This window comes from Camelina sativa, chromosome 14, assembly GCF_030686135.1.
Source record: "Camelina sativa cultivar CO46 ecotype springtype chromosome 14, ASM3068613v1".
Lineage (NCBI taxonomy): Eukaryota > Viridiplantae > Streptophyta > Magnoliopsida > Brassicales > Brassicaceae > Camelina > Camelina sativa.
Window position 1 is genome coordinate 1,134,676 of NC_141893.1, and position 23,014 is coordinate 1,157,689.

The following is a 23,014-nucleotide window of genomic DNA, read 5'->3' on the forward strand; positions in this document are numbered from 1 at the left end:
AATAGGATTAGCCGATTAGGATTAGGTTTTCTTTCTCATCGGGCTTATAGCCCAAATAATATAACCCAAATTAGGCCCAAAGCGGCGAGCGTCCTCCAAAACAAAATATTGGTTACTATTTGTAACAAGATAAAATGTTCGTTTATTTTGGCCTCTTGTATTTAGATGAATTCATTCAAAAAATGTGAATAAAACAACTAATTATACAGAAACATCAAACTCATTTACTATTAGTATTAGGTAATAGTTGATAAACACATTGTATTATCCTTTTACTATCTAAATAAAGAAAGTTGTTCTACGACAACGACTCAAAACGGTCGATCAATTCTACGAACAGGATTACGAGATCTAAGATACTCCCGTTTTAGAGTGAACACTTTTTCTGTTTTTTCCTGCAGCTCAAGTTCAAATAGCCTCTTACGAGCGGCTTCGGCCTTCATAGCTTCCATGTACTCTGACTTAGGTTCTAAGCAATCAAAAGAACAAAAGTAATCCTCGGAAACTCTATAAATAAAAGGAACACGGCAACGAATCCCACAATAGTGGCAATGTGGTCGTGTGACACTCTTGTTGCGAATCACTCCACTTTTGTTCCAGCTAAAGAGTCCAACAGGTTTGAGATTTGCAAAGTCTCCAAAAACGCACTGAATATGACAAACGATCCCACACTTCTCACATTCATAAAACCATTCTTTTGGATCAAATTTTGTTTCGCATACCGTACACCAGTATTCCCCATGCTGCTCCTTATCCCCAAAGCTCAACACCAGTGGATGGTCATCGCACCTGTGCATTATCTTCTTTGGATAAGTAGCACACTTGTAACACAAGTTATACTTACATTCAACGCAACGCAACACATAGTCTTTGCTGTTGCCACAGGCTCCACAAGTGTCCTTGGCTAAGTTGGTGAGAAATAAGGTATGGGGATGGCTCTCATGGTCACACGACCAATCAACTGCGGCGCATCTCAGATCTAGTTCCAATATGCTTCCATCTCCAGATACATACCTGTAGCCTGTTGACAGTTGTTTACAGGCTCGACAATTAAAGTAATGACCAATATCATCAGGCCCCTTTTTAAGTGAAATGCGAGACCTACTCAAACCATGTCGTTTTTTTAAAGGAAGATAAGCGCATGTTTCATGAAGAACATAGTCACATTCCATGCAGCTGTATAACTTGGCAGAATAAACGGAACCGTCACATAGTTGACATCTTACACCATCGTCACGAACAACACCATCTGCAGTGAGTCTTAGATTATGAGAGGGATGCATCTGATGATTAATCACATTCTCTTCAATCACTTTGAACATTGGCTCATCTTCCTCCTCTTCTGGTACTCCTTGGAGTTCCTTACCATCCCATACTTCTTGGCTTGTTGCGCAATTAGAATGCACCACAAACTCAGGACACTTTGAGCAAGAATAGGCTCCATACATCCAATCCACATCCAGACGACAAACTCTACATATCATATTCCCAAAACAAAGAGAATAAGTGTGGGAAATGCGATGATCATGACGATTTATGTTTATGACATGGGGTCTATCCATGCAATCTTCATGGACCATGAAAGAGCAGGCAGTACATACATAAGGGTTGCGCTCACCATGCGTACCACAAACATTGCATAAGAAAGAAACTTGTCTCGCCATGAGGGTGAGTGGATGGCTGTGGCACTTGGATTCATCAATCGTTACTTGCTTTGGTGACATCCCACATCTCAGATCCACGGTGAAATTGCACGTAAAACAATGATATACAACTTTTTCAGATTTTCTCGACAGAAATGACATTTACCGTCGGTGTAAGCAGGTGCCCCGTCTATGAGAAGCTTGAGCGCATGGTTTGGGTGACATGGGTGGTTGATCTCTGGTGCTGTTGGCATGCATTTTGTGTGCCACCCCTCCTTACAAATCTTGCAATAGTAACCATTTAACGCGACTATATCGTCACCGCACTCAAAACAAGTTTCGGAAAATATTGCTCTAGTTAGTAGAAGATGATGGTGTCCGGGAAGCTTCACCATCATCTCACTCATGATGTATAGAGTTTGCAGATAAATTAAAGAAGATGATTAATAAGGGTCCTCCAGTATATAAAGAGATAGTGTTAATCAAGCAAAGGTTTATTATATATTATCGACGCTTAAAGTTTTTGTTTGTTTGCAAACAAAATAATATGAAGGCTACGTACAGGGAAACTTCCGAAGATTTGTTTTATAACTTGATTAACAATAATGAACGTAAATGCGTCACATGGTTGGTGTTCCCAAACGAAAAATGTGCGGCGCAAAGTTTGGTTTATTTTCCTCTTCCCCCCCCCCCCCCCCCCCCATTAAATAATAACACCAAATTATAACAGGCAAGTTGATTATTAAAAAAATGGTACAGTTACAAAATTGTCAATAATATAAGATAGAATTTCAGATCTTGACGAAAAACCATGTGATAGAACTTACAGTATATAAAAACTGTGTTTGAATTATTTGTGTTTTTTTTCCTCTTAAATCGAAATATATAAGTTTGTATGGGATGTATCTGTCGATCCAGTAATCAAATGGATCTGAATAGTCTGTCACATATAGATAATTCTATGGGCTGATGTATATAAACTGTTGTATTCGGATTAGGTCCACTTTTGATCCTTGAATTTAAAATCTAATTATAAAGATGGAGAAAAATAAAGATACGCCTACGCCCGGAGCATGGTCACTGTACAGCTTTACCTGATTTGTAGTTTCCACTTGTCACCCATCTCCACATTATCAAAAACCCATAAAACTATGAAGCAAGCATTCGAAAGGCTCATCAATGGCGTTCTCTACCACCCTCTTACGGGTTCTTTATTCTTTGGTGTTTTTGCAACGTAACGATCATATAGTAATCTGACCCTATCTGTCAGACGACGGATTAACCATCTTGGTTGTCTTGATATCATAAACATCTCGAAAATTACTTTTTTATTTCTTCCTTTCTTATTAGTTCTGTTTCTAATAATAGTTTTGGTTGGCATTTACTCATGGATTTGCCTCCTATTTATATATGTATATGAATATAACAATGTTCATTCGGTTTCCTAGTTTTTATAAAATGTATATATGTTTCTTTATAGCCCAACTGTTCATCAACCTCCCATCTAGACAATCGGGACCTGCTGTTTTCGCTATATATATATATATATAGTTCACTAGACAGGGACAAAAACAAAAACAAAAAACAGAGCTTGCGTTGCGTATATAACTAAATTAATAATTACTTTTTTCGAAAATAGTCTAAGAAACTTTTAAGAAGCCAAGATTTCGTTTCACTAACTTAATCCTTGTGTCAATCAGAAAAGGTTTTAGTTATATATAACAAATTAGAATGATATTAATAAATGCATAAAATAGTTCCTAGTACTATACGTCTAGAATCTATTCCGAGTTCCTAGTAACCCTTTGGGCCTCGTACGCGCATGTATATTATTTGTTCTAAGCCCTATACTCTTCATGCATGCATGATGTATCTCATATCTTTCTTTCCTTTTTATCGACTTTAACTGATCCTGATATCTTCTAGATTCTAACTTTATCTATGTACATATCTCAATTCTCAAATAATCAGATAATCTCATTACAATGTTTGATTAATTCTGCTAATCACCGACAAAAAGAATTTCCGTATAAGGCCCATAATGTGGTCTATATATGTATATATATCTATAGCAGCATCCTCCTACTTCAAAACTCGTTACAACAAAAGATTTGAGAGAGAGAGAGAGAAAGAAAAACTAATCTAGGAATTTATATACCTTAGGTCTTATTCGAATCCACGATATGGAGAAACCGTATCATCATCTGGTTGGAACACGTTTTGTTCCCAATGATCTAGGGCTGGTGAGGTTTCATCTTCCCAACATGATGAAGAGGAAGCAGAGCAGTGTCGACATAACAACTATGGACGTCTACCAGGCCGAGCCGTGGCTTCTTCCTCACGTAAGCAATCGTCTTTTCAAGAAGAAGGAATGGTACTACTTTGTTCCGAAATTTCGTGACAAGAGACCAAGCCGGAGTGTACCAGGAAGAGGAGGAAGCAAAGCTGGCGTTTGGAGAAGCGGCGTCACGAAAAGAAATATCAAGGACGGAAATAAAATCATTGGTTACAAGAAGCTTCTTACGTACCACACCATAGTGAATGGAGAAAAGAAGAAGACCGATTGGCGCATGACCGAGTATTCTCTTCACGGAGTTGACGAGGGCTTCCAAGATTTGGTCTTGTGTCTGATCCGAGACAAGACAAAGACGAAAGTGGACAAACGCATTAACTATGTTCCTCAAACTCAGACTCAGCCTCGGCCTCATTCGCAATATCAACTTCAGCCTCAGCCTCAGGTGGCGGCGGAGAACACCAACAACATCCTACCGAACCAATTAGTGCATAAAGAGGCTGATTTTACCGGGTTTGCTGAGGAGCTTGAGACGATAATGCTAGAGGGACAAGAAGAACGTGACGCTACTGAACAACAGCAAGGAGAAGAGATACCGCAGATCCACGACAACAACAACAACGTCATGATGTCGAATCAACAAGTGCAAAAAGAAGCTGATTTAACCAGTTTTGCTGATGAACTTGAGACGATAATGCTAGAGGGACAAGAAGATCGTGACATTACTGAACAACAACAAGAAGAAGAGATACCGATGATTCCTCTGGGGCAGATCCACGAAAACAGCAAGAACGTAATGATGTCGAATCAACAAGTGCAAGAAGAGGCTGATATAACCGGTTTTGCTGATGAACTTGAGACGACAATGCTAGATGGAGATGGTGACGCTACTGAAAAAGTGCAAGAAGAGGCTGGTTTAGCCGGTCTTGCTAATGAGCTTGATATGCTGATGCGAGAGGGAGAGAAAGATCGTGTTATTCAACTGCAACAACAACAGTTATACGAAGAGACGCAGAGCGGCAACAATGATGTGATACCGACTCCTCCTCCGATGAACAACAACAACAACGGCATCATGATTAGGCTAGGGGGACAAGAAGAACGTGAATTTACTCAGCAGCAACAAAAACAACTAGAAGAAGTGTTACCGATTCCTCCTCCGATGCACAACAACAACAACAACGACGACGTTATGATGAAGTGGAGGCAAGAAATGTTTGACGTAGAGGAATTCCTGATGAAAGATAACGAAGGCGAAGACGTCACCGAACAAGAAGAGCGATTTCAACTGCTGGTGCAACCGATTTATCAAGCTCAAGAATGGAGTCAACTCGTGGGTGATCAAGAAGATGATACGATGATGATGATAGACAATCCTAACAATGCCCAAGCGTTGGGGAATTATGAGTTTACTAGTATTAATCCCGTACCACGTACGGGCCAAACATAATTTCATAGTGTTTTTTTTTTTATAATAAAAACGTTAGTGTGATTACATGTTTATGAAAATTAATACACTAATCAAAACTTGAAAAAATAGTTTCTCAACATCAATCAAACTTATAATTTGAGTCTTATAGAATATCTAAAAAATTATGTCACACCAAACATTAATGCATGGTTTTTTCACAAAAATCAACATTAGCCTACATGTAGATATTTGTATGTTCTTTCTTTTTTTGTACATGGTAAAACGTGCTTCAAGATCTAAAGGGTATTTCACGAATTTGTGCTTAACAAAAACAAATGTTAAAACTAAACAACGATTATTACCTTGAGTTGGTCATGATCCAGACAGTTTTTGCTACACGATTTGCTCTGTGGAAGTGTTCTTCATCGGAATATATTTTCCACGAAAGTTTTAAATCGAAGTCTGTGTCTTCTATACATATACCCGGCTTCCCGCAGATTCTCAAGTAAACTATCTTCACAAAATCAATAGCCAAAAAAGAAAAGTGATAAAAAGAAGATTGCAATTATTGACAACTTATACAAAATGATGCTGACCCAATAAATACCAAATAATCACATAATTGATAGAAGGGAGAGTGACAACTCGTTTGATTGCAAAGAATATAAAACGTACAGACTTAGATGATCAATTGCAAGAAGAAATGATTTCATATATAGATAATGGAAGAGATCGGGAGGACAGTGAGAGAAATATTAGGATTTAGGAACTGGATTTAGTTTTATGAGAAACAAAAAATGTTGTGAATCTGCAACGTATTATTTTGCTGAGAAAGGAGAATGATGCACTTATATGTAAATTAGTTGAAACAGATATTGATGTGTAATTTTTTGTTTTCTTTTTTACCACTATCTCACTTTTATTTTAAAAATAATGATTTATTTTCACACTGTAATTATGTTTTTGTTTTATTAAGAAATTTGCACTCACTACTATAAGTCAACATTTTCTCTCACGGGAAGACAAACTTAAAAAATCCAGATTTTAGCCACAAAGTAAAAATAAGACAACTATATCTTATAACTGATCAATTAGATTTTAGTTTCCTTACCCTACCATATACTCAAATTCAGTTTGATTAAAATAATTAATTATATGGGTTGTAATTAAAAAACATGCCCTGTGGGGCCGTAACATGTAATTTACCATTAACATCAATCATATATGCTATATGTTGCCACCAGGGAAATGTAACAAAACAAGACTTGTTCTATAATCCCTCATCCCAAGATACAGGAACGTTAATCAAAACTCGAGTTATGCCAAGCCTTTGCGGCATAAAACAGATGAATGCAATTAAATGCAAGAGAGATATGATTTATACGTAGCATTATGTTTGATTAAAAAACATTTTTTATTGGGCCTTTATTATGTTTTTATTGGGCCTTTAATTTTTCAGTATTTTACATTTTCACCTTGTTGAAAGTTGAAACAAATACATATACACAATTAAAATTTTCATATCATAATTTCCCGCTATATTGTATGCAATAATATATATTTTCAATTTTTCATTAAATACAGCTTTTTATTCTTACAATTCAACTATACTTTATATATCTGGAAAAACAAATAAAAAACTGTACTTTATGAAAATAAATTTTAATTGTGTAAATGATTTTGTTTTCAAGGTAATAATAATATAAAATACTGAACAATTAAAGGCCCAATAAGAAACATCATACAGGCCCAATAAATGTTTTTTTTTATCAAACATAATGGTGGTTGACTGGTGTGGAGGTTGAAGCACATGAGAGAGAGAGAGCGTCTAATCAAATTAAACACTTCAAGTTGGTATGTACTTCTTCACTTGCCCAGTTGGTTCAAGACAACACAACACGTTCCTTTATAAAAACAAAGCAACTCATTTCCTCAAAGCTCAATCACATAACACCATGGCTCATCTTCAACCTCCTAACGTCATCGAGACCACTCACATCTCTCCCCCAAAAGGCACCGTTCCATCCACCACTCTTCCTCTCACCTTCTTCGATGCCCCATGGCTCAATCTACCACTCTCCGAGTTTCTCTTCTTCTTCTCTTACCAAAACTCAACTGATTGTTTCCTCAAAGACATTTTACCTAACCTCAAACAATCACTCTCCATTACCCTCAAACATTTCTTCCCATACGCCGGCAAACTAATCATCCCGCCTCGTCCCGATCCTCCCTACTTACGCTACAAGGATGGTGAAGACTCTCTTCTTCTCATTGTTGCAGAGTCCACTGGAACAGCTGATTTCAATGATTTGAAAGCCGATTCTGCTAAAGATATCAGAGTGTTGCATGGCGTCATGCCAAAGTTACCTCCACCTCATGTCTCTCCAGAAGGAATTCTGATGCGGCCAACGAGGGTGATGCAAGTCACCATCTTCCCTGGAGCCGGAATCTGTATAGGCAACTCAGCTACTCATTTTGTAGCAGATGGAGTCACCTTCAGTCATTTCATGAAGTATTGGATGACATTGACCAAATCCAAGGGCCAAGATCCAGCTGCCACGCTTCTTCTACCCTCTCCGCCTGATCACAGCTGCAGAAACATGATCAAGGACCCAGGCGAGGTAGCTAAAGGACACTTGGAGAGGTTTTGGAGTCAAAACTACAGCTCACATGCCACGTCTGAGAACATGGTCAGAGCTACTTTTACAATGAGCCGTAAACAGATAGAAAATCTCAAGCATTGGGTTACAGAGCAGTCTGATTATCAGTCTCCTGTTTCTACCTTCGTGGTGTATCTAGCGTTCACTTGGGTGAGCTTGATCAAGACGCTTATTGAAGGAAGTGGAGAGGGAGACAAAGATGAGGTCTTTCACTTGATGATTAATGTGGATTGCAGGAATCGTCTCAAGTATGCAGAAACAGAACCAATACCACAAACATACTTTGGCAACTGCATAGCTCCTGGTATCGTATCAGTCAAGAAACGAGATTTGCTAGGACAAAAAGACGTTTTGGCTGCTTCGAATGCACTGACAGCGAGAATCAGTGATATGTTATCAAGTGATCTATTGAAAACAGCCCCAAGTTGGGGACAAGGAGTACGCAAATGGGCAATGTCACGCTTTCCAACATCAATAGCAGGAGCTCCAAAGCTGAGAATGTATGATATGGATTTTGGGTTAGGAAAGCCCTGCAAAATGGATATTGCACACATAGAAACAGGAGGTTCAATTGCATTGGCAGAGTCCAGAGACGGCAGTAATGGAGTTGAGATTGGAATAGCACTGGAGAAGTAAACAATGGATGGATGCCTTTGCTACGATTCTACATGAGGGAATCAAGAAATTTGAAACATAGCACAATTCCCATTCTTCTCCAACAACTTGTACCAATCTTAATTTCCCTTAAATCATAATATATCATTGCCAACCTTTCTCATTTACAAGAATGTGTAACGGCCAAATAAATCAACTTCTATAATCCACCAAAGCCGTTCGTTAACAATGTAATTTATTTCCAATCTCATGAATAAAGGCAGCATTAAACTCGGACACAGCAAAACAAAAACACGGGCTAATTTTGGAAGAAGATGATAATGTAGTGAACTTGTTTAACTCCTAGTCTCATGGTTATTAAGATAAGACGAAGCTGATGAGAACACTTGAAGATATATGAGTTTTTTCAGACTACAGGCACTAAGAAACAAGTGCAAGTGTATAGTTTAAACTCAAATAGATTTCAGAAATTAAAGAAAAACAAAAACGATAAAGTAATGAAGTGAAGTCTCAGTAAAACCCAAAGAAATCATAGAAATTGCAGCTTCTGCCAAGGGGTTCTCCCTGAAAAACAGGGTCTCAGCTCCACTGCACCTCGTAAAGATTGGATTATATCATCATCGACAAATCAAAGATTTCGAAAACAAACACTTTGTAAAAGAAACACTAATAAAGGCTCAGATATGAATACAGCTTTTTCAATCAAGAATAATCTGAAGCAGAACTGGCGTATCAAGCTGTTACAATTAATCATCACTGCCCAAAACAAAACTCAAAAAAACCAAAACTTTGGAGACGAGAAAACAAGAGAACTCCAAGGCTCATATTAAGAAATTCAACCATGTATTTTACCGTATATGCTTCATCGACCTAAAGAAGCATCTCAGAAGCGCGGGTAAGTTTATAATCATCGCCCATTAACAAAACACTAAACAAGAACATGGCTACCATTAAAGAGATATAGCCGCTTTTTTGACACAGAAGAGCCTAAGGAATAAGGCGAATCTGCAACACAAACGGCCAAAAACAAATCTAGCAGGAGCTTTGGGGCTTACTTCCTCATCTCTTGTAATCAGATTAGCCCGGGAGGCTCCTGCTAACCATAATCTATATATATTTGTACATATAAAACCCTAAGCTATTGAAGACGAAGAAGAAGTAGACATATCTAAAGATCGATAAACTGTAAGAAACAGAGCAAGGAAGAAGATGATGTTATATAGCTCGCGGCTGGTCAAAACCCTAGCCTCTATCAGTCTATCTCTATGCCAAAAGTCAAAATTGCCCTTTTACGGTTAGATTTTAACCGGCCCAATTGGTTGAAACTTAAAAAAGTTTAGATTTCCGAAATGTGTGATTAGCTCAAATTTGGCCGGCATTACAAAAGTCAAATTCCATCATATTCTATGCTATCTTAACTTGTTACAAGATCACAAATTACAGACTTCTTTTGGATAATACTTTTGCATATTATTTCCTTTGAATTGAAGAATATCATCTAAATTGTACAATCTTGATTTTAAAATGTGTGTGTATGAGCTTACAACAATTTCCTGAGGTAAACAATCTCAACACCAACTACTACCAGGTGAAACCTTCACTACTCTCTCCTTCATCTTCAATCTAAGTCTCTCTGCCTCTTCTTGTCTTCCAACACTCATATATATCTTCCCCAACAACACATAATTCGCCGGATTCTCTGGCTCTATCTTCCACAATTCCATTGCAGCAATCTCCGCAAGCTCAACCTCACCATAGTTCCTACAAGCTCCGAGCAAAGCCCCCCATGTCTTAGCCGTTGCCTTCTCAGGCATAGATTGGATCACTTTGTAAGCCTCTTCAAACCTCCCTACTCTACTTAAGACATCCACCAAACACGAGTAATGGTCCTTACTTGCACGCAAACCGTAATCATCCTGCATTCTCTTGAAGTAAACAAGAGCCTCATCAGCTAATCCAGCGTGACTGCAAGCCTTTAACACGTTCAGAAACGCTATGTCATCAGGTGGTACTTTAGCCAATTCCATTTCTTGAAATGTTCCGCGAGCAGATTCCGCGTCACCATGAAGTGCATAAGCTGATATCAAGCTACTCCAAGCAACCACATCTCTATCAATCATACCTTCAAAAACCAATTGTACATAGGCAATGCATCCGCACCTCCCATATGCCTCTACTAACCCGCTTTTCAATTGAGGGTGCGGCTCAATCAGATTCCTAAAAGCATATGAATGAATCTCTTTCACCAAACGAAAAGCACCAATGGCTGAGCAAGCAGACACTAGAGCAAGAAGCGTGATCAAATTAGGCTTGAATCTAAACTCAATCATCTTCCTATAGAACTCAATTGCTTTATAAGACCCATCTTCTGTGCCCACTAAACCCTTTATGATGGCATTAAAAGAAGACTCATTTGGCAAAACATCCATAGCTTCATACAACTCCACCGCTTCCCTAATCTTACCACAATGCGTGTAATGCGAAATCATAGCGTTCCAAACGACAGCATTCCTCTGAGGAATTTCGTCGAACAGCTTACGAGCGTGAGAAACAGATAAGCATTTACCGTACATATCGAGTAACGCGCATCCCACAAAAGGGTTGGCAATGAAATTGGATTTGAAGGAGTGGGCATGGACTGATTCGCCTAGAACAGGACGGAAAGCTGCGGCGCACGATTTGAGAGCGAGTGAGAAGACGTGTGCGTCGAGAGGTAAGGCGAACGAAGAATGCATTTGTCGAAAGAGATTGAGAGCTTGTTCATGGTGTCCTTGGCTCGCGTAAGAGCTCAATTGTTTGGTGAGAGAGATCAATTTAGTGCAGTTCGACGCGTACGATGAAGACATTGAAATTGAGCTTTCGGTGTTGGCGGCAACAAACGCGACTAACAACAACAACGCAAGCAGGCCTAAGTGGTAGAGATAACAAGTCATACGTAGTTATTAATCGTTTTGTACTTCGATAGACAACAAGGTCGTTGTAGTATAGTGGTAAGTATTCCCGCCTGTCACGCGGGTGACCCGGGTTCGATCCCCGGCAACGGCGATTTTTTGTTTTTCATTGTTTGTTGTGTAGAAGCTGTTTGGGCTTATTCTTGGTCCCCCATATCATGCCACTTCAGGCTATATTTGGCCCATAAAAGCCCACCTCACTTGTTCTTGTTGACTTGTTGTCCTAGTTCCACCTCTCTGAGGTACACTTCCCACTTTCTTGATTCATGTGTTTCAAGGAAATTTCTGTAACCAAAATTTATAATCAAACAAAACAATATACTGTACAACGTTATATTTAGCGTGATCACTAGATAACTTCAAGAACACTGTTTTCTCCTATATTCATCAGATGAAAGTGTCTGAACAAGCTCCTGCAACCTCTCAGAACCAGGTCCAGGATTCAACACAGAGTCGTCGCCTTGTACAGAGCACGGATCATTGTTATTAGCTGAACTCCCAACACACCATCCTCCTGGTGCAAACCGGTGTGTCCGTCCCAATAGCTCTCTATCGATCTTGTCTAACGTAGGATCGTTCTTGTGGAACTTACGCGCAAAGGGAGCTTTGCTCTTGACCATATTGTCAAAATCCTTCAAGGAGAGAGATCTTGGGTGTTGCTTTGGAGGATTGTCCCACGCAATGTAGTGTAGATCATGCCCAATAGCAGTGTTGACAAACTCTTTGCTGTTGCAGATCACTGTGTGGAAGTATCCTTCAGGAGAAGATACGAAATTTGTGTAGTACATTAGTATTGTTCTTGGGAAATTATCCCATCCCCAAATGCAGTACTCGAGGAAAGACCGTGTCAACATTATCCAAGCTGAGCCTGCAGAATTAAGATATCTCATCTTTAGGACGTTCCATAATCTTTCTCAAAGGAAATGAAACTGTGAGATTAAAGAAGCTAACCGGTGAATAGCTTGAAAGAAGTTGGAAGTGATCGTCGTTGAGTAGTCCAAGCAATGTCAGATTTCTTTGATAGGTATAGGCCAGGATCAACAATGATTGATTTAGCCCTCTGATTCCTGCAAAGAAAGTCCAAGTAACTAGACATGCTTTGAGATTCCAGTATGACACGAATAAAAAAGCATGGTTTCTACTTACAGTTTCCATCCGGTGAGCTGCGTATTCTCGATGAAATTGACATTCCGAGACAGGTTTGAGAAGACATGTAGCAAATCTGCAAGAAAAGCCACATACACTTATATAAGTCACAAGTAAATATGAAGCTCAAAAGGATGAGTAGTCCACCACAAGGAACCAAAAACTGCCAAGGAAACAGATCAGAGACTACTACTAAAACATTATAAAGAGAGTATTATACTAACCATCTTGTGTTACTAGAGGATAGTCTGAGGCGCTAAGATTAAGAAACCAATCCCAATGTAAGCTCTCTCGCAGCAAAATGGCGACGGCTTGAAGAGTAGAAGCAATCATTGTAGGGCCTTTATAAGTAACAAGATTAGACTGAGCCATGACGCGAACATTGTCCAACTCACGAAAAGTAGGATCATTCTTAACAGACATGGACAGGTCCATCCGTTCCCGAGGTGGAGCCTCGAGATCCAAATGCAGAACATACTGGTTTCTAGGATGGTAGACAGCTTGTAAAGTCCTCATCATCCTATGACTATCGCCTTTGGTTCCTGATATCAAATAAGCTAACCTAGGAGGAGTAGGAGGCTCTGGTTGTACAACATGAGGAGTTGCCGGAGATTTTTCGAAACCTGATTCTACAAAGTAGTCATTATTAGACTCTGCCTCAACAACATCTAATGGTGGTAATTGAGCTTCTTCCGTATTGAAGCCGCCGTCGAATTGCCCAGAAATAAACAACAACAGTAGTGTAATAGACATGATCAAGCTTGCTAGAAAAGGGAACATCCAGTTTCTGTCTCTAAACCCTGCTGAATGTGAAGTAGTAACATGTCTCTTCACCCTAGCGAATGGGTCTCTGAGCTTCCTATACAATTTTCTCATTCCCTCCTAACCACTCTAATCCTATCCCACCCAGTTCAGATACCTAGACGTTGGAGAATTTGTCTGTAGAGTACCAAATCCCTTGAATCTTTTATCTGATTTCAAATCAAATAGTACAAGGGTTGTTGATACGATTCGAAACCAAGAAGAGAGATTTGCAATTGCAACAAAGTTTCAGAATTGGGCGAGTTCAGCAAAATCATCCGCTGCGGCAACCGAAAGTAATTGCCTTTCTTGGCATGCAGCCAATGGAAAGAGAAAAAGGTTTTGTCTTTCTGAGTCCACCAAAGCTGCTGAGTCAGATCTAATCTCAATTTTTGATTTCCACCAAAAAGAAAAAAGAAAAAAAAAGCAGACAGGAGAAGAAGACGATACTTCAAGTTTAAGTCTTGAATTACCTTAAAATTAGAGACACTATTCACGTTTGCTGAAAGAGACAGAGGATAACAATTAACAAGTGGGCAAAGAGAAATAAAAGATGAAATTCCAATCTTCTCTCTTCGCAGAAGAAGAATCGATATAAAACTGTCAACTGATTAATCAAAGCTTTCTTTAAAAGAGAATGTGAAGTCAGACGCGGGGAAGAAGAGAGAGACAGAGAGACATGTCAGTTAATAATTTTAGGTACGTGTGACATTTTCGTGGCGTTAAGCTGCCCCTTTAATTGTTGCCAAAATCAAAAAAGATCAGTACTATAAGACATAATTTTAATGATCATGTACGACTCGCAACCTACGAGCGATGAAGTACATGTGGCATTATCAACGGATATGAATGCGTTAGATTAGTAACGAAATTAACTGTTCTTTTGCTCTGCTGAATTCACTGTTCAAAAATGCCGACTAGTGAGTAGAGACTATATATAGTAGTCTATATCCCTTTTGACTTTTTTTTGGTAAGTTTTGGTTATTTCTGTTAGCAGCAATTAGAAAATATGTGTGAAAGAAAAAAAAAAATCTGGTGCAAGAAGAAATATCATCATAGCTTTGTTTTTCTTTTTTAGAGTCAGAAAACTGGCATACAAAAACTACATAAAGCCTATTTTTGACACACATCAAAAATGCTTCACAAGAAACAGTTTCATCCCGACTGTTGCCTACCTCGACCACGTCCAAAGCGACCCCTACCCCGACCTCGACCTCTACCTCTACCACGACCACGGAACCCCCTTCCCCGTTCAGAAGACTGCCCGCTGCTAAACCCTTGAGACTGTGTTTGCACTGGGGAATGCGAGTTAGTTGGTGACTGCGGGTTTTGTCTCATATCAGATTGTGGTTGCCTTTGGAACTGCGGGTTCATTGGAGACTGTGGTGGGTGCATCATTTGGTGCTGCGGGTTCATTGGAGATTGCTGGTGGCTTTGGAACTGTGGTGGCATTTGGAACTGTGGATTCATCTGAGACTGTGGCCCGTGCATTTGAGACTGTGGCCGGTGCATCTGAAGACCTTGAGAAAACAGATTAAAATTCAGCTCATTCGGTAATGGCTGCTGCTGAATACCGCGACCCATCCCAAAGGGTTGGTTGAAACAGTTCTGACCAACCATTGCAGGCCATGGCGCTGAAGCCTGGCCTGGAAAGAAGTTTAAGCCTCCAGGTCCACCTGGCATTGGCATTGGCATCTGGCCACCATTGAATTGTGGTTGGAACATCATTTGATTTTGATTCTGCATAGCCATCAAAGGTATCTGCATTGGGGCTAGATTGTGCATTCCCATCTGATTAGGTATAGGAGGAAACTGGTAAGGGTGCTGCTGATTACTTTGGGGCCTCCATGCTGCATTGTTTGGAGGAAAACCGTCCATTTGAGGACGCGGAAGAAGAGTTGGAACCGGACCACCCATCTGAGGATCAGAACGGCTTGAGGTTAGAGAACTAGCTCCCTGGTTCTCTGTCCATTCTCCTGAGGAATTGTTTGTAGGCCTTCCGAGATCTCGGTTTTTCTTCTTCTTGTTTCTTGTATTACCAGGTTTTTGGTCATTCATCATCCCTCTCTTCTCCATCTTCTGCATTCTTTTGTATTCAGCTTCTTTTTCATCATCTGAGAACTCTAGCTCGTCTGGTATCTCCTCGTCGTTATCCCCAGATGCATCGTAACCTTTCTTCTGCAGTTCCTTGATATTAAGGATATGTTGAGCGAAATCTGCGACAAAAGAGACAGGTGTTCCTTGACTAATCCCCTCTGGCACTTCGCTCTCTGAATTGAACCTCACAATATAGTAAGGGCATTTTACGGGTCCAAAGATCTCATCCACCAGTCCCAATGGGGTTCTTTTTTCAGTTAACCAGAGGATAGAACCTTCAGTCAAAGGACTGTGCTTTTCCATTCCCTCAACTATTACTTGTGTGCTCATTATCTGTAAACACACAAATCGCACGGGTATACTTTTAGCAGAGGATTGTCAACACATCAAACAGAGAAGCAATTGCAAACAAGTAAAGGTAATGTTTATTATACCGAAAGAACAACTCCAACAGGAAGTGTGGCATGATGCGGTTCCAGAGTGACATCCACAGCTGGAACTGGAGGAAGCTCCTGCAAAAGTTAACAAAATTTCATAATTTACTCAGCAAAAAGAAGGCTTCTATGCCTACAGAGTAATGCCAAATAGCTTGAGGACGGTACGTAGGTTTCTTGTTGCAACTTTTAATGGATTGATGGATGGATTGCAATTCTTTCAACTACTCTACAAATATAATGGAACATACTTCTTACTCTACAAAGATAATGGACTCTAATTCTTTCAAGTAAACAACGCTTCAGCACTCGAGCCAGCAACATATATACCTAGGGCTAAGAGACAAAATAAAAATCAACAACTAATAGCTATGAAATGTGAAAAGCTGAAGCATAGGTACCTTGAGTTCATTCTTTGACCTTATAGGTTCTTTTGTTTGCAAACCGAAGTCATCATCCTCATCATTGCTCCAAGCAATCATCTCATTCACTTCATCATCGTCATCATCATCATCATCATCGTCATCATCATCTTCAACAACCTCAATTTCGTCATCCCCATACTCCTCACCTAAATTCTCTATCTCACCCTCTTCAAGTTCCCTTGCTAGATCATCCTCTTTCCCCAAGACCATGTGATCTTCAAACTTCTTTTCCTTGTTATTTTCCTCTTGGTCGCTCTCATCTTCATCACTCTCCTCTTCCTCACTGCTACCACTAGCACAACTGCTTGAGGAAGAGTTTGAGGTTTCGCTCTCAGACTCAGAAGAATCCGTTTTCCCTTTAGCATCAACAATCTTGTCATCATCATCCATCGCCAAACTTACCTTCTTCAACCCTACTTCAATAGAACAAGCCAAACCCTCATCTGTTTTCTTCGACCCTGAATCATCAAAATCCATGGTGGGGCAAGCAACAGACTCAACAACTGGCTCAGTCTCACCTTCCATGGGCCTAGAGTTGTCAGAAACAACCGGTTCTGAATCTTTCACAGCTGGTTCATCACAAACCTTGGGCTGTACCGACTCAGCCTCAATAGAGCTCACTCCAACTGCCTCAGACACGACATGACAAAGCACAGGCTTTTCTTCAACCATAGACTCAGGACTAATCGAACTCACACCAACTTGGCCAGAGATGTCATCACAAAGCTCAGGCTTTCTCTCAATCGACTCAGACTTAACAGTTTCTTGAACCATATCCATATTGTTCTCAAAGAAATCAAAGTCGGTATCGTCAATGCTAAACTCCTCAACGTTTCGATTACTCCCAAACCAAGAGACGGAATCGAAATCAAGAAAAGAATCGAGGGAAGGGAAATCAAGAGTGTCCTTGAAAGCTTTTACCTTGGGGTCTTGTTGATCGACTAGGACTTGCAAAGCTAGCAGCTCTTCTTCTTCAACGGTTTTGGCTGGTTTAGCGAGAAACCCAACCATGGCAAGAAGAGAGAAAGTGAAAGAACATGACTTTCTCTCAGAGTTAAAAGCGGCGGCTAACTTAAATAAAGGCAGCTTAGCTAGTTAGCTTACTACTACTTGAGAAAGAGAGAGCAAAGGCGCGAGGGTTTATGACGCAGATACGTTTAGGGTTTTAACTTTTAAGAGCAGAGAGTTAAAAGTACTACTCTTCTCTGTTTGTGGTGTTCCCCACTGGCACCAATCTAGGGTTTTAGCCGTTCCTATCAGTCCCTCCTTTTTTTTTTTTTTTTTTCTTTATTTATTTTTCTTTGTCGTATTTATTTTAATTTCAATGCTTATATAAAGTTTTATAAATATATAATAATACTGTACGTAGTTGTATAGTGTATGAGACAAAATTTATACGACATTGCTAAATATACATATTTGTTAAAACTTTTAGAAACTCATACGACAAATATTGTGAATACAAAAAAAAAATTATAGAATTTGATGGAACTTTTTATTAGTAACCTGTAAAATCATGATTTGAGGTTGATATGTGAAATTCAATAATCAGTTATAAAATCTCACAAAAATCGTATAATTTATGTATATGAAAACATTACATTAATTATTTGTGCTTATGTTTTGGTTTTAGACATTGATAATATTTTTTTATTGAGTGTGACTTTGTATTCACAAATTTGTTCACCGGTGGTGATTGTGGGCGCCTCCGATGAATCGCAGCCTGACGCGCCATTTCAGTCAACGCTTCTCTCAATGTCACGGCCCTTCGATTTCATCATCTGCCATTCGGATCCTGGAGCTCTGTAAATCGGGTCAGCTCACCGACGCCATTCGGATACTCAACTCAACAGACGCGTCTGCGAAGCCGAGACTCTACGCGTCTCTGCTACAAACATGCACTAAAGTCGTCTCCTTTGCCCACGGCCTTCAGTTTCACGCCCATGTCGTCAAATCGGGTATGGAAGCTGACCGTTACGTTGGGAACAGCTTGCTCTCGCTCTACTTCAAGCTGGGACCTAATATGAGAGAGACTCGGAGAGCTTTCGATAGAATGTTCGTCAAAGACGAGATTTCATGGACCTCGATGATGTCTGGATACGTTGGGGATAATGAACACGTTAAAGCGCTTGAGGTGTTTGTGGAGATGGTGAGTTTTGGTTTAGAGCCGAACGCGTTTACGTTGTCTTCGGCAATTAAGGCTTGCTCTGAGCTCGGTGACGTTAGGTCAGGGAGGTGCTTCCATGGTGTTGTTATTAGTCTTGGGTTCGAGTGGAACCATGTTATCTCGAGCACATTGGCGTATATGTATGGTGTGAATCAAGAACCAGTAGATGCACGCCGAGTGTTCGACGAAATGCCTGAACCAGATGTTATTTGTTGGACAGCTGTACTCTCTGCGTTTTCTAAGAACGACTTGTATGAGGAAGCTTTGGGACTTTTTTACGCGATGCATAGGGGAAAAGGGTTGGTCCCCGATGGGTCTACTTTTGGAACGGTTTTGACAGCTTGTGGTAATCTGAGGAGGCTGAAGCAAGGGAAAGAGATTCATGGGAAGCTTATAACATGTGGGATAGGTAGCAATGTGGTGGTCGAGAGTAGTCTTCTTGATATGTATGGTAAATGTGGATCCGTATGGGAAGCTAGGCAAGTGTTCAATAGGATGTCTAAGAAAAACACCGTATCTTGGTCTGCCCTACTTGGGGGATACTGTCAGAACGGAGAGCATGAGAAAGCGATTGAGATGTTCAGGGAGATGGAAGAGAAAGATCTCTACTGTTTCGGCACTGTTCTTAAGGCGTGTGCTGGTTTGGCAGCAGTTAGACTTGGGAAAGAGATTCATGGCCAGTACGTGAGAAGAGGATGTTGTGATAATGTGATTGTGGAATCGGCTTTAGTTGACTTGTATGGGAAGTCCGGATGCATTGATTCTGCTAGTCGTGTGTACTCCAAGATGTCTTTTAGGAATATGATAACATGGAACGCAATGCTATCTGCGCTGGCGCAAAATGGAAGAGGTGAAGAAGCCGTTAGTTTCTTCAATGATATGGTTAAAAAGGGGATAAAGCCTGACTATATCAGTTTTATCGCGGTCCTCACTGCATGTGGTCATACAGGTTTGGTTGACGAGGGACGGAATTACTTTGCGTTGATGGCTAAAAGTTACGGGATTAAACCAGGTACTGAGCATTACAGTTGCATGATTGACCTTCTAGGACGCGCAGGTTTGTTTGAAGAAGCGGAGACTCTGTTGGAGGGAGCAGAGTGTAGAAATGATGCGTCTCTGTGGGGAGTTCTGCTTGGACCTTGTGCTGCAAATGCAGATGCCTCCACTATTGCAGAGCGGATTGCAAAGAGAATGATGGAGTTGGAACCAAAGTACCACATGAGTTATGTGCTTCTCAGTAACATGTACAAGGCGATTGGTCGCCATGGTGATGCACTCAGAATTCGTAAGTTAATGGTGAGACGAGGAGTAGCAAAGACTATTGGACAGAGCTGGATTGACGCTCATTAGAAAGCTGTAAAGATTTGTATCCCTCTAGGGACCTTGCTCTAGTATTCATGAAGAAATTGGTTTTAACAACTTTAAACCACACAATTTTGCTTGAGGTCTCCATGTAAGCGATTTGTCTTTACAAAGTAATTCAAACAAAAAAACAGTTGCCAGCCTAGACTTTGCAGAGAAAAGGGTTGTGTCAAATGTTTTGTGGATGATTCAAGGTTTTAACCTCAAGCCGCCATTGATACATCTTCTGGTGAAGAGTGTTTGCTTCATAGTGCACGCATCAAGGTCGATTTTGTAGCTTCACGCTTCATCTCTGCAGCTTTGCCACTCCCTCGGAAGTATGCATATACTTGCTGAAAATCGAGTATAGCACGTCATGGGTTTGAAAAACAGATGGATTGAAGTGATTTACAAGTTGATAAATTCTGGAGTAGAAGAAGTGGAGAAACCTGAATGACCCAGATATTGAGAAGTGTTTCGATGCAGAAGAACCCAGCACCAATGAAATACATTATCTGTGAGGGTAAAAAAGAAGAAAATTAGGTAAGAAAACTCCCATAATCCGAAGTAAAATACTTCTAATCGGGCAGAAAAGTTACTTACCCCTACTGCAGCATTAGTAGTTAGAAGCTCGATTGCTGGCAAGAAACCTCTGTCCACAAAACCAACAAATACATGGAATCAGAGCTCATCAAAGACTCAAAAGGTTTCCACATCTTCATTAATAACGAATCGTTGAAGAATGTAAAATTGAAAGGCTGATTCTGATGCTTTCATGAAGAAGAAGACTCTTACGTGAGGGACTTTCCTTGGAAGATGACTGGTGGAGCAACTGCAGCAAAGCCGCAGAACGCGATGTGAAACTGAAAAGTACAAGACGCGGGATTATTTTCTCATGGCTTCCTGAAAACCTTTAATGCAGAGGAAATTTACCAATGGAAATGCGGTTTTCTTACCACGTAAAACAAGAAAAAGGTTCCAAACTTCAGGGCACTATCAGTTCTGCAAGAGGTACACACACGTTGTATATTAACTCATGTCATATATCTTTACACAATGCATCGTGTTCCCGAGAAAGTTCCAGCATATACTAAGAAAGCTGGTTTTTTTACCTGGTAGCTCGGTAAAGAGGACGGTACCATAAGACATAAGCTCCAGGTACCCCAGCAATGAAGTAGATGATAGAGAGGAGCCATATAGTGGGACCTGATTGAAAAACGAAGCATATCAGATGGATCAACATGGTCAGAGGAAATAACATTATGGAACTGATCGTTTGGGTAAAAATAGTAACCTCCTCCGTTGATCCAAGCTACAGTTACTGCCACAATATTCCACAAGAGGCATCCTACTAAACCTGCATAGTTCAAGAATTTTTCCACAAGTTAAACTTTTGTCTGGATTATTAGCAGCGGTCTAAGGCGGGTTTACAGACCTAACAGTGTGGTGAATGCGACGTATTGGATCTTCTGTAGATGAATTGGAGTCTCATTTGGAATGTCATGATGAATTATGGGGAAAAACTCCGGCCAATTCTTCTCTTCAATGACAACCCCAGCTACCAAAACAACCGTATCAGGTTAGTTACAAAAACTCGTAAAAAGGTCATTGGAAGATGTAGTAAAACATATGTAGAAAGATTGCACTACTTCGCGCTATTGCGTCCTCTCTTCTTTTAAGCTCCTGCATTACAATGATAAAAAGAAGATGGGTTAGATACAATCCACATTGGAACTGTAAGTCTCAAGATTAGCTTGGATATCGACTGAAGAGACTCGGTAACTAGAAATCACCTGCTCTTTCCGCTTCAATTCGTTCTCCTTAGCCTGAAGTTCCATCTCTTTAGCTCGAAGATCCTTTAAACAGAATGAGAAAAATGAGATGTCCCATGTCATCTTCCCAGATTTTGAGTAAACATGAAAGGTAAAATGCAGAACGTATTGAAGATATCGTACATTGCCAGAATCCAACGGGATATCAATGGTTGCACCACGATCATAAGGTTCCGGTGGAAGTGGCTTGAGATGAGAGTTGCTCGCAGGAGGAACACTTGTATTATTCTACAACATTATAAATTGAGACCACATGGATAAATATTACAGAGAGATCAGACGTTTCTATTCAAGATTTATGGAACGGAGCTGTTTACCGCAAAAGGATTGATCTCTTCATCAGCAAATGAATTAGGATCATGTCGTGCCATTCTTTGAGATAGTTTGTTTTTTTTAAAAGATCAAGAAACTTACTCAAGAAAGCGTTTTTGGGAGATTGTGGAGGTCGTTGGATTTTGACAGAAATCGAAAATGGGAAGAAAATGGTTTCAACGAATGGGTACTTTGTAGTCACAGAGAGAAGACTAAATCAATGGCGCCAGAGAAATCGAAGGCATTTTAAAGGGTGCTCGCTTCGTTTTTGTTCAGCAATATTTCAACACCTGTTAAACAGGAAATTATTTTTTCCAATTTGGTTTATGGATCGGTTTACTGAAATTTATTCGGTTTTCTAAGGTTTCGATTGGATTTAGCTCACTAGTAATAGAATTTGGTTACTAACGCTAGGCCTGGGCATTCGGTTAACCATTCGGTTTCGGTTCGGTTGTATTCGGTTTCGGTTATTTTGGATATAGTAATATAGTAACCATTTGGATATTTATGAAATTTCGGTTTAGTTCGGTTCGGTTTCTTTCGGTTCGGTTTCGGTTTGGTTATTTAAATAAATAACCATAACTAACATAAATTATATTAACATTAACCAAATAAACCAAATATAACCAAAACTAACCGAATATAACCAAAATTAACCAAATATACAATAACAAAAATACAAAAAAGGGAAAAATATTGATTCAATTTTACAAAATAGTATTTAACTTTGTAAATTCAAAATAATAACATTTACATATATTGATTATTTAAAATATTTAATTGTTTTGAATCTAGAAATAATTTATATTTTAAGTTTATTTTATAGTTTTGCATAATATTAAGTATATAATATTTGATATCTTCTAGGTTTTCGGATATTTCGGTT

General features: G+C 39.7%; 5 protein-coding genes, 5 non-coding genes and 3 pseudogenes across 15 annotated transcripts; 3 read left to right on the forward strand and 10 right to left on the reverse strand.

Annotated features, from left to right (window-relative positions):
* Window positions 1–160: 160 nt before the first annotated feature.
* LOC104743133 (uncharacterized) lies at window positions 161–2,095 on the reverse strand. The gene is made up of 2 exons (XM_087486367.1): window positions 1,619–2,095; window positions 161–1,473 (listed from the first exon to the last, which is right to left on the reverse strand). Exon 2 carries the CDS (start codon window positions 1,446–1,448, stop codon window positions 312–314), a length of 1,137 nt encoding a protein of 378 aa, XP_087342493.1. The 5' UTR covers window positions 1,449–1,473; window positions 1,619–2,095; the 3' UTR covers window positions 161–311.
* Window positions 2,096–7,158: 5,063 nt separating this feature from the next.
* LOC104738845 (coumaroyl-CoA:anthocyanidin 3-O-glucoside-6''-O-coumaroyltransferase 1 pseudogene) lies at window positions 7,159–8,914 on the forward strand (annotated as a pseudogene). Its single transcript, XR_015579249.1, has one exon. The product of XR_015579249.1 is annotated as a coumaroyl-CoA:anthocyanidin 3-O-glucoside-6''-O-coumaroyltransferase 1 pseudogene (transcript).
* A 26-nt stretch (window positions 8,915–8,940) lies between these two features.
* On the reverse strand, window positions 8,941–9,054 carry LOC147927728 (small nucleolar RNA snoR97). The gene has a single exon (XR_015581227.1). It is a non-coding gene; the product is annotated as a small nucleolar RNA snoR97 (small nucleolar RNA).
* A 75-nt stretch (window positions 9,055–9,129) lies between these two features.
* Window positions 9,130–9,247, reverse strand: LOC147927729 (small nucleolar RNA Z278). The gene has a single exon (XR_015581189.1). It is a non-coding gene; the product is annotated as a small nucleolar RNA Z278 (small nucleolar RNA).
* Window positions 9,248–9,292: 45 nt separating this feature from the next.
* LOC147927730 (small nucleolar RNA Z223) lies at window positions 9,293–9,387 on the reverse strand. The gene has a single exon (XR_015581244.1). It is a non-coding gene; the product is annotated as a small nucleolar RNA Z223 (small nucleolar RNA).
* Window positions 9,388–9,439: 52 nt separating this feature from the next.
* On the reverse strand, window positions 9,440–9,538 carry LOC147927731 (small nucleolar RNA U36a; annotated as a pseudogene).
* A 40-nt stretch (window positions 9,539–9,578) lies between these two features.
* Window positions 9,579–9,721, reverse strand: LOC147927732 (small nucleolar RNA snoR134). The gene has a single exon (XR_015581209.1). It is a non-coding gene; the product is annotated as a small nucleolar RNA snoR134 (small nucleolar RNA).
* Window positions 9,722–10,070: 349 nt separating this feature from the next.
* On the reverse strand, window positions 10,071–11,530 carry LOC104738846 (putative pentatricopeptide repeat-containing protein At1g03510 pseudogene; annotated as a pseudogene). The gene has a single exon (XR_015579798.1). The product of XR_015579798.1 is annotated as a putative pentatricopeptide repeat-containing protein At1g03510 pseudogene (transcript).
* A 65-nt stretch (window positions 11,531–11,595) lies between these two features.
* TRNAD-GUC (transfer RNA aspartic acid (anticodon GUC)) lies at window positions 11,596–11,667 on the forward strand. Its single transcript has one exon. It is a non-coding gene; the product is annotated as a tRNA-Asp (tRNA).
* Window positions 11,668–11,855: 188 nt separating this feature from the next.
* LOC104738847 (beta-glucuronosyltransferase GlcAT14B) lies at window positions 11,856–14,264 on the reverse strand. The gene is made up of 4 exons (XM_010459058.3): window positions 12,944–14,264; window positions 12,720–12,795; window positions 12,525–12,640; window positions 11,856–12,441 (listed from the first exon to the last, which is right to left on the reverse strand). The coding sequence occupies exons 1-4, from the start codon at window positions 13,593–13,595 to the stop codon at window positions 11,933–11,935; spliced, it is 1,353 nt and encodes a 450-aa protein (XP_010457360.1). The 5' UTR covers window positions 13,596–14,264; the 3' UTR covers window positions 11,856–11,932.
* Window positions 14,265–14,553: 289 nt separating this feature from the next.
* LOC104738848 (uncharacterized) lies at window positions 14,554–17,788 on the reverse strand. Its single transcript, XM_087483877.1, has 3 exons — window positions 16,453–17,788; window positions 16,052–16,129; window positions 14,554–15,950 (listed from the first exon to the last, which is right to left on the reverse strand). Exons 1-3 carry the CDS (start codon window positions 17,485–17,487, stop codon window positions 14,676–14,678), a joined length of 2,388 nt encoding a protein of 795 aa, XP_087340003.1. The 5' UTR covers window positions 17,488–17,788; the 3' UTR covers window positions 14,554–14,675.
* A 136-nt stretch (window positions 17,789–17,924) lies between these two features.
* LOC104738850 (pentatricopeptide repeat-containing protein At1g03540-like) lies at window positions 17,925–22,536 on the forward strand. Of its 2 annotated transcripts, XM_010459061.3 has the most exons (3): window positions 18,009–19,493; window positions 19,593–20,995; window positions 21,104–22,536. In XM_010459061.3, the coding sequence occupies exons 1-2, from the start codon at window positions 18,188–18,190 to the stop codon at window positions 19,991–19,993; spliced, it is 1,707 nt and encodes a 568-aa protein (XP_010457363.1). In that variant the 5' UTR covers window positions 18,009–18,187; the 3' UTR covers window positions 19,994–20,995; window positions 21,104–22,536. The 2 variants fall into 2 exon arrangements, with proteins under 2 accessions (XP_087340005.1, XP_010457363.1); XM_087483879.1 differs by having other exon boundaries at window positions 17,925–20,995.
* Window positions 19,996–22,270, reverse strand: LOC104760893 (secretory carrier-associated membrane protein 2-like). Of its 3 annotated transcripts, XM_010483891.3 has the most exons (12): window positions 22,134–22,270; window positions 21,940–22,044; window positions 21,778–21,840; window positions 21,634–21,667; window positions 21,420–21,542; window positions 21,279–21,341; window positions 21,097–21,190; window positions 20,941–20,986; window positions 20,780–20,847; window positions 20,588–20,636; window positions 20,434–20,499; window positions 19,996–20,337 (listed from the first exon to the last, which is right to left on the reverse strand). In XM_010483891.3, the coding sequence occupies exons 1-12, from the start codon at window positions 22,185–22,187 to the stop codon at window positions 20,251–20,253; spliced, it is 852 nt and encodes a 283-aa protein (XP_010482193.2). In that variant the 5' UTR covers window positions 22,188–22,270; the 3' UTR covers window positions 19,996–20,250. The 3 variants fall into 3 exon arrangements, with proteins under 3 accessions (XP_010482193.2, XP_087340011.1, XP_087340012.1); XM_087483885.1 differs by having other exon boundaries at window positions 21,778–22,044; XM_087483886.1 differs by having other exon boundaries at window positions 20,038–20,337; window positions 20,434–20,636.
* Window positions 22,537–23,014: the final 478 nt, after the last annotated feature.

What these genes read in the sequence shown, in the direction of transcription:
- LOC104738848 (XM_087483877.1), bottom strand. Translation starts at nt 17,487, where the DNA reads ATGGTTGGGTTTCTCGCTAAACCAGCCAAAACCGTTGAAGAAGAAGAG. An exon ending in GGTCAAAGAATGAACTCAAG is followed by an intron (nt 16,130 to 16,452) that starts GTACCTATGCTT and finishes TAACTTTTGCAG; the next exon opens with GAGCTTCCTCCAGTTCCAGC. An exon ending in CTGTTGGAGTTGTTCTTTCG is followed by an intron (nt 15,951 to 16,051) that starts GTATAATAAACA and finishes GTGTGTTTACAG; the next exon opens with ATAATGAGCACACAAGTAAT.
- LOC104760893 (XM_087483885.1), bottom strand. Translation starts at nt 22,187, where the DNA reads ATGGCACGACATGATCCTAATTCATTTGCTGATGAAGAGATCAATCCT. An exon ending in CGCATTCACCACACTGTTAG is followed by an intron (nt 21,342 to 21,419) that starts GTCTGTAAACCC and finishes TGAACTATGCAG; the next exon opens with GTTTAGTAGGATGCCTCTTG. An exon ending in TCAATATCTGGGTCATTCAG is followed by an intron (nt 20,338 to 20,433) that starts GTTTCTCCACTT and finishes CTCGATTTTCAG; the next exon opens with CAAGTATATGCATACTTCCG.
- LOC104738850 (XM_087483879.1), top strand. Translation starts at nt 18,188, where the DNA reads ATGAATCGCAGCCTGACGCGCCATTTCAGTCAACGCTTCTCTCAATGT.
- LOC104743133 (XM_087486367.1), bottom strand. Translation starts at nt 1,448, where the DNA reads ATGTATGGAGCCTATTCTTGCTCAAAGTGTCCTGAGTTTGTGGTGCAT.
- LOC104738847 (XM_010459058.3), bottom strand. Translation starts at nt 13,595, where the DNA reads ATGAGAAAATTGTATAGGAAGCTCAGAGACCCATTCGCTAGGGTGAAG. An exon ending in TCCTCTAGTAACACAAGATG is followed by an intron (nt 12,796 to 12,943) that starts GTTAGTATAATA and finishes CTTTTCTTGCAG; the next exon opens with ATTTGCTACATGTCTTCTCA. An exon ending in TTCTTTCAAGCTATTCACCG is followed by an intron (nt 12,442 to 12,524) that starts GTTAGCTTCTTT and finishes TTAATTCTGCAG; the next exon opens with GCTCAGCTTGGATAATGTTG.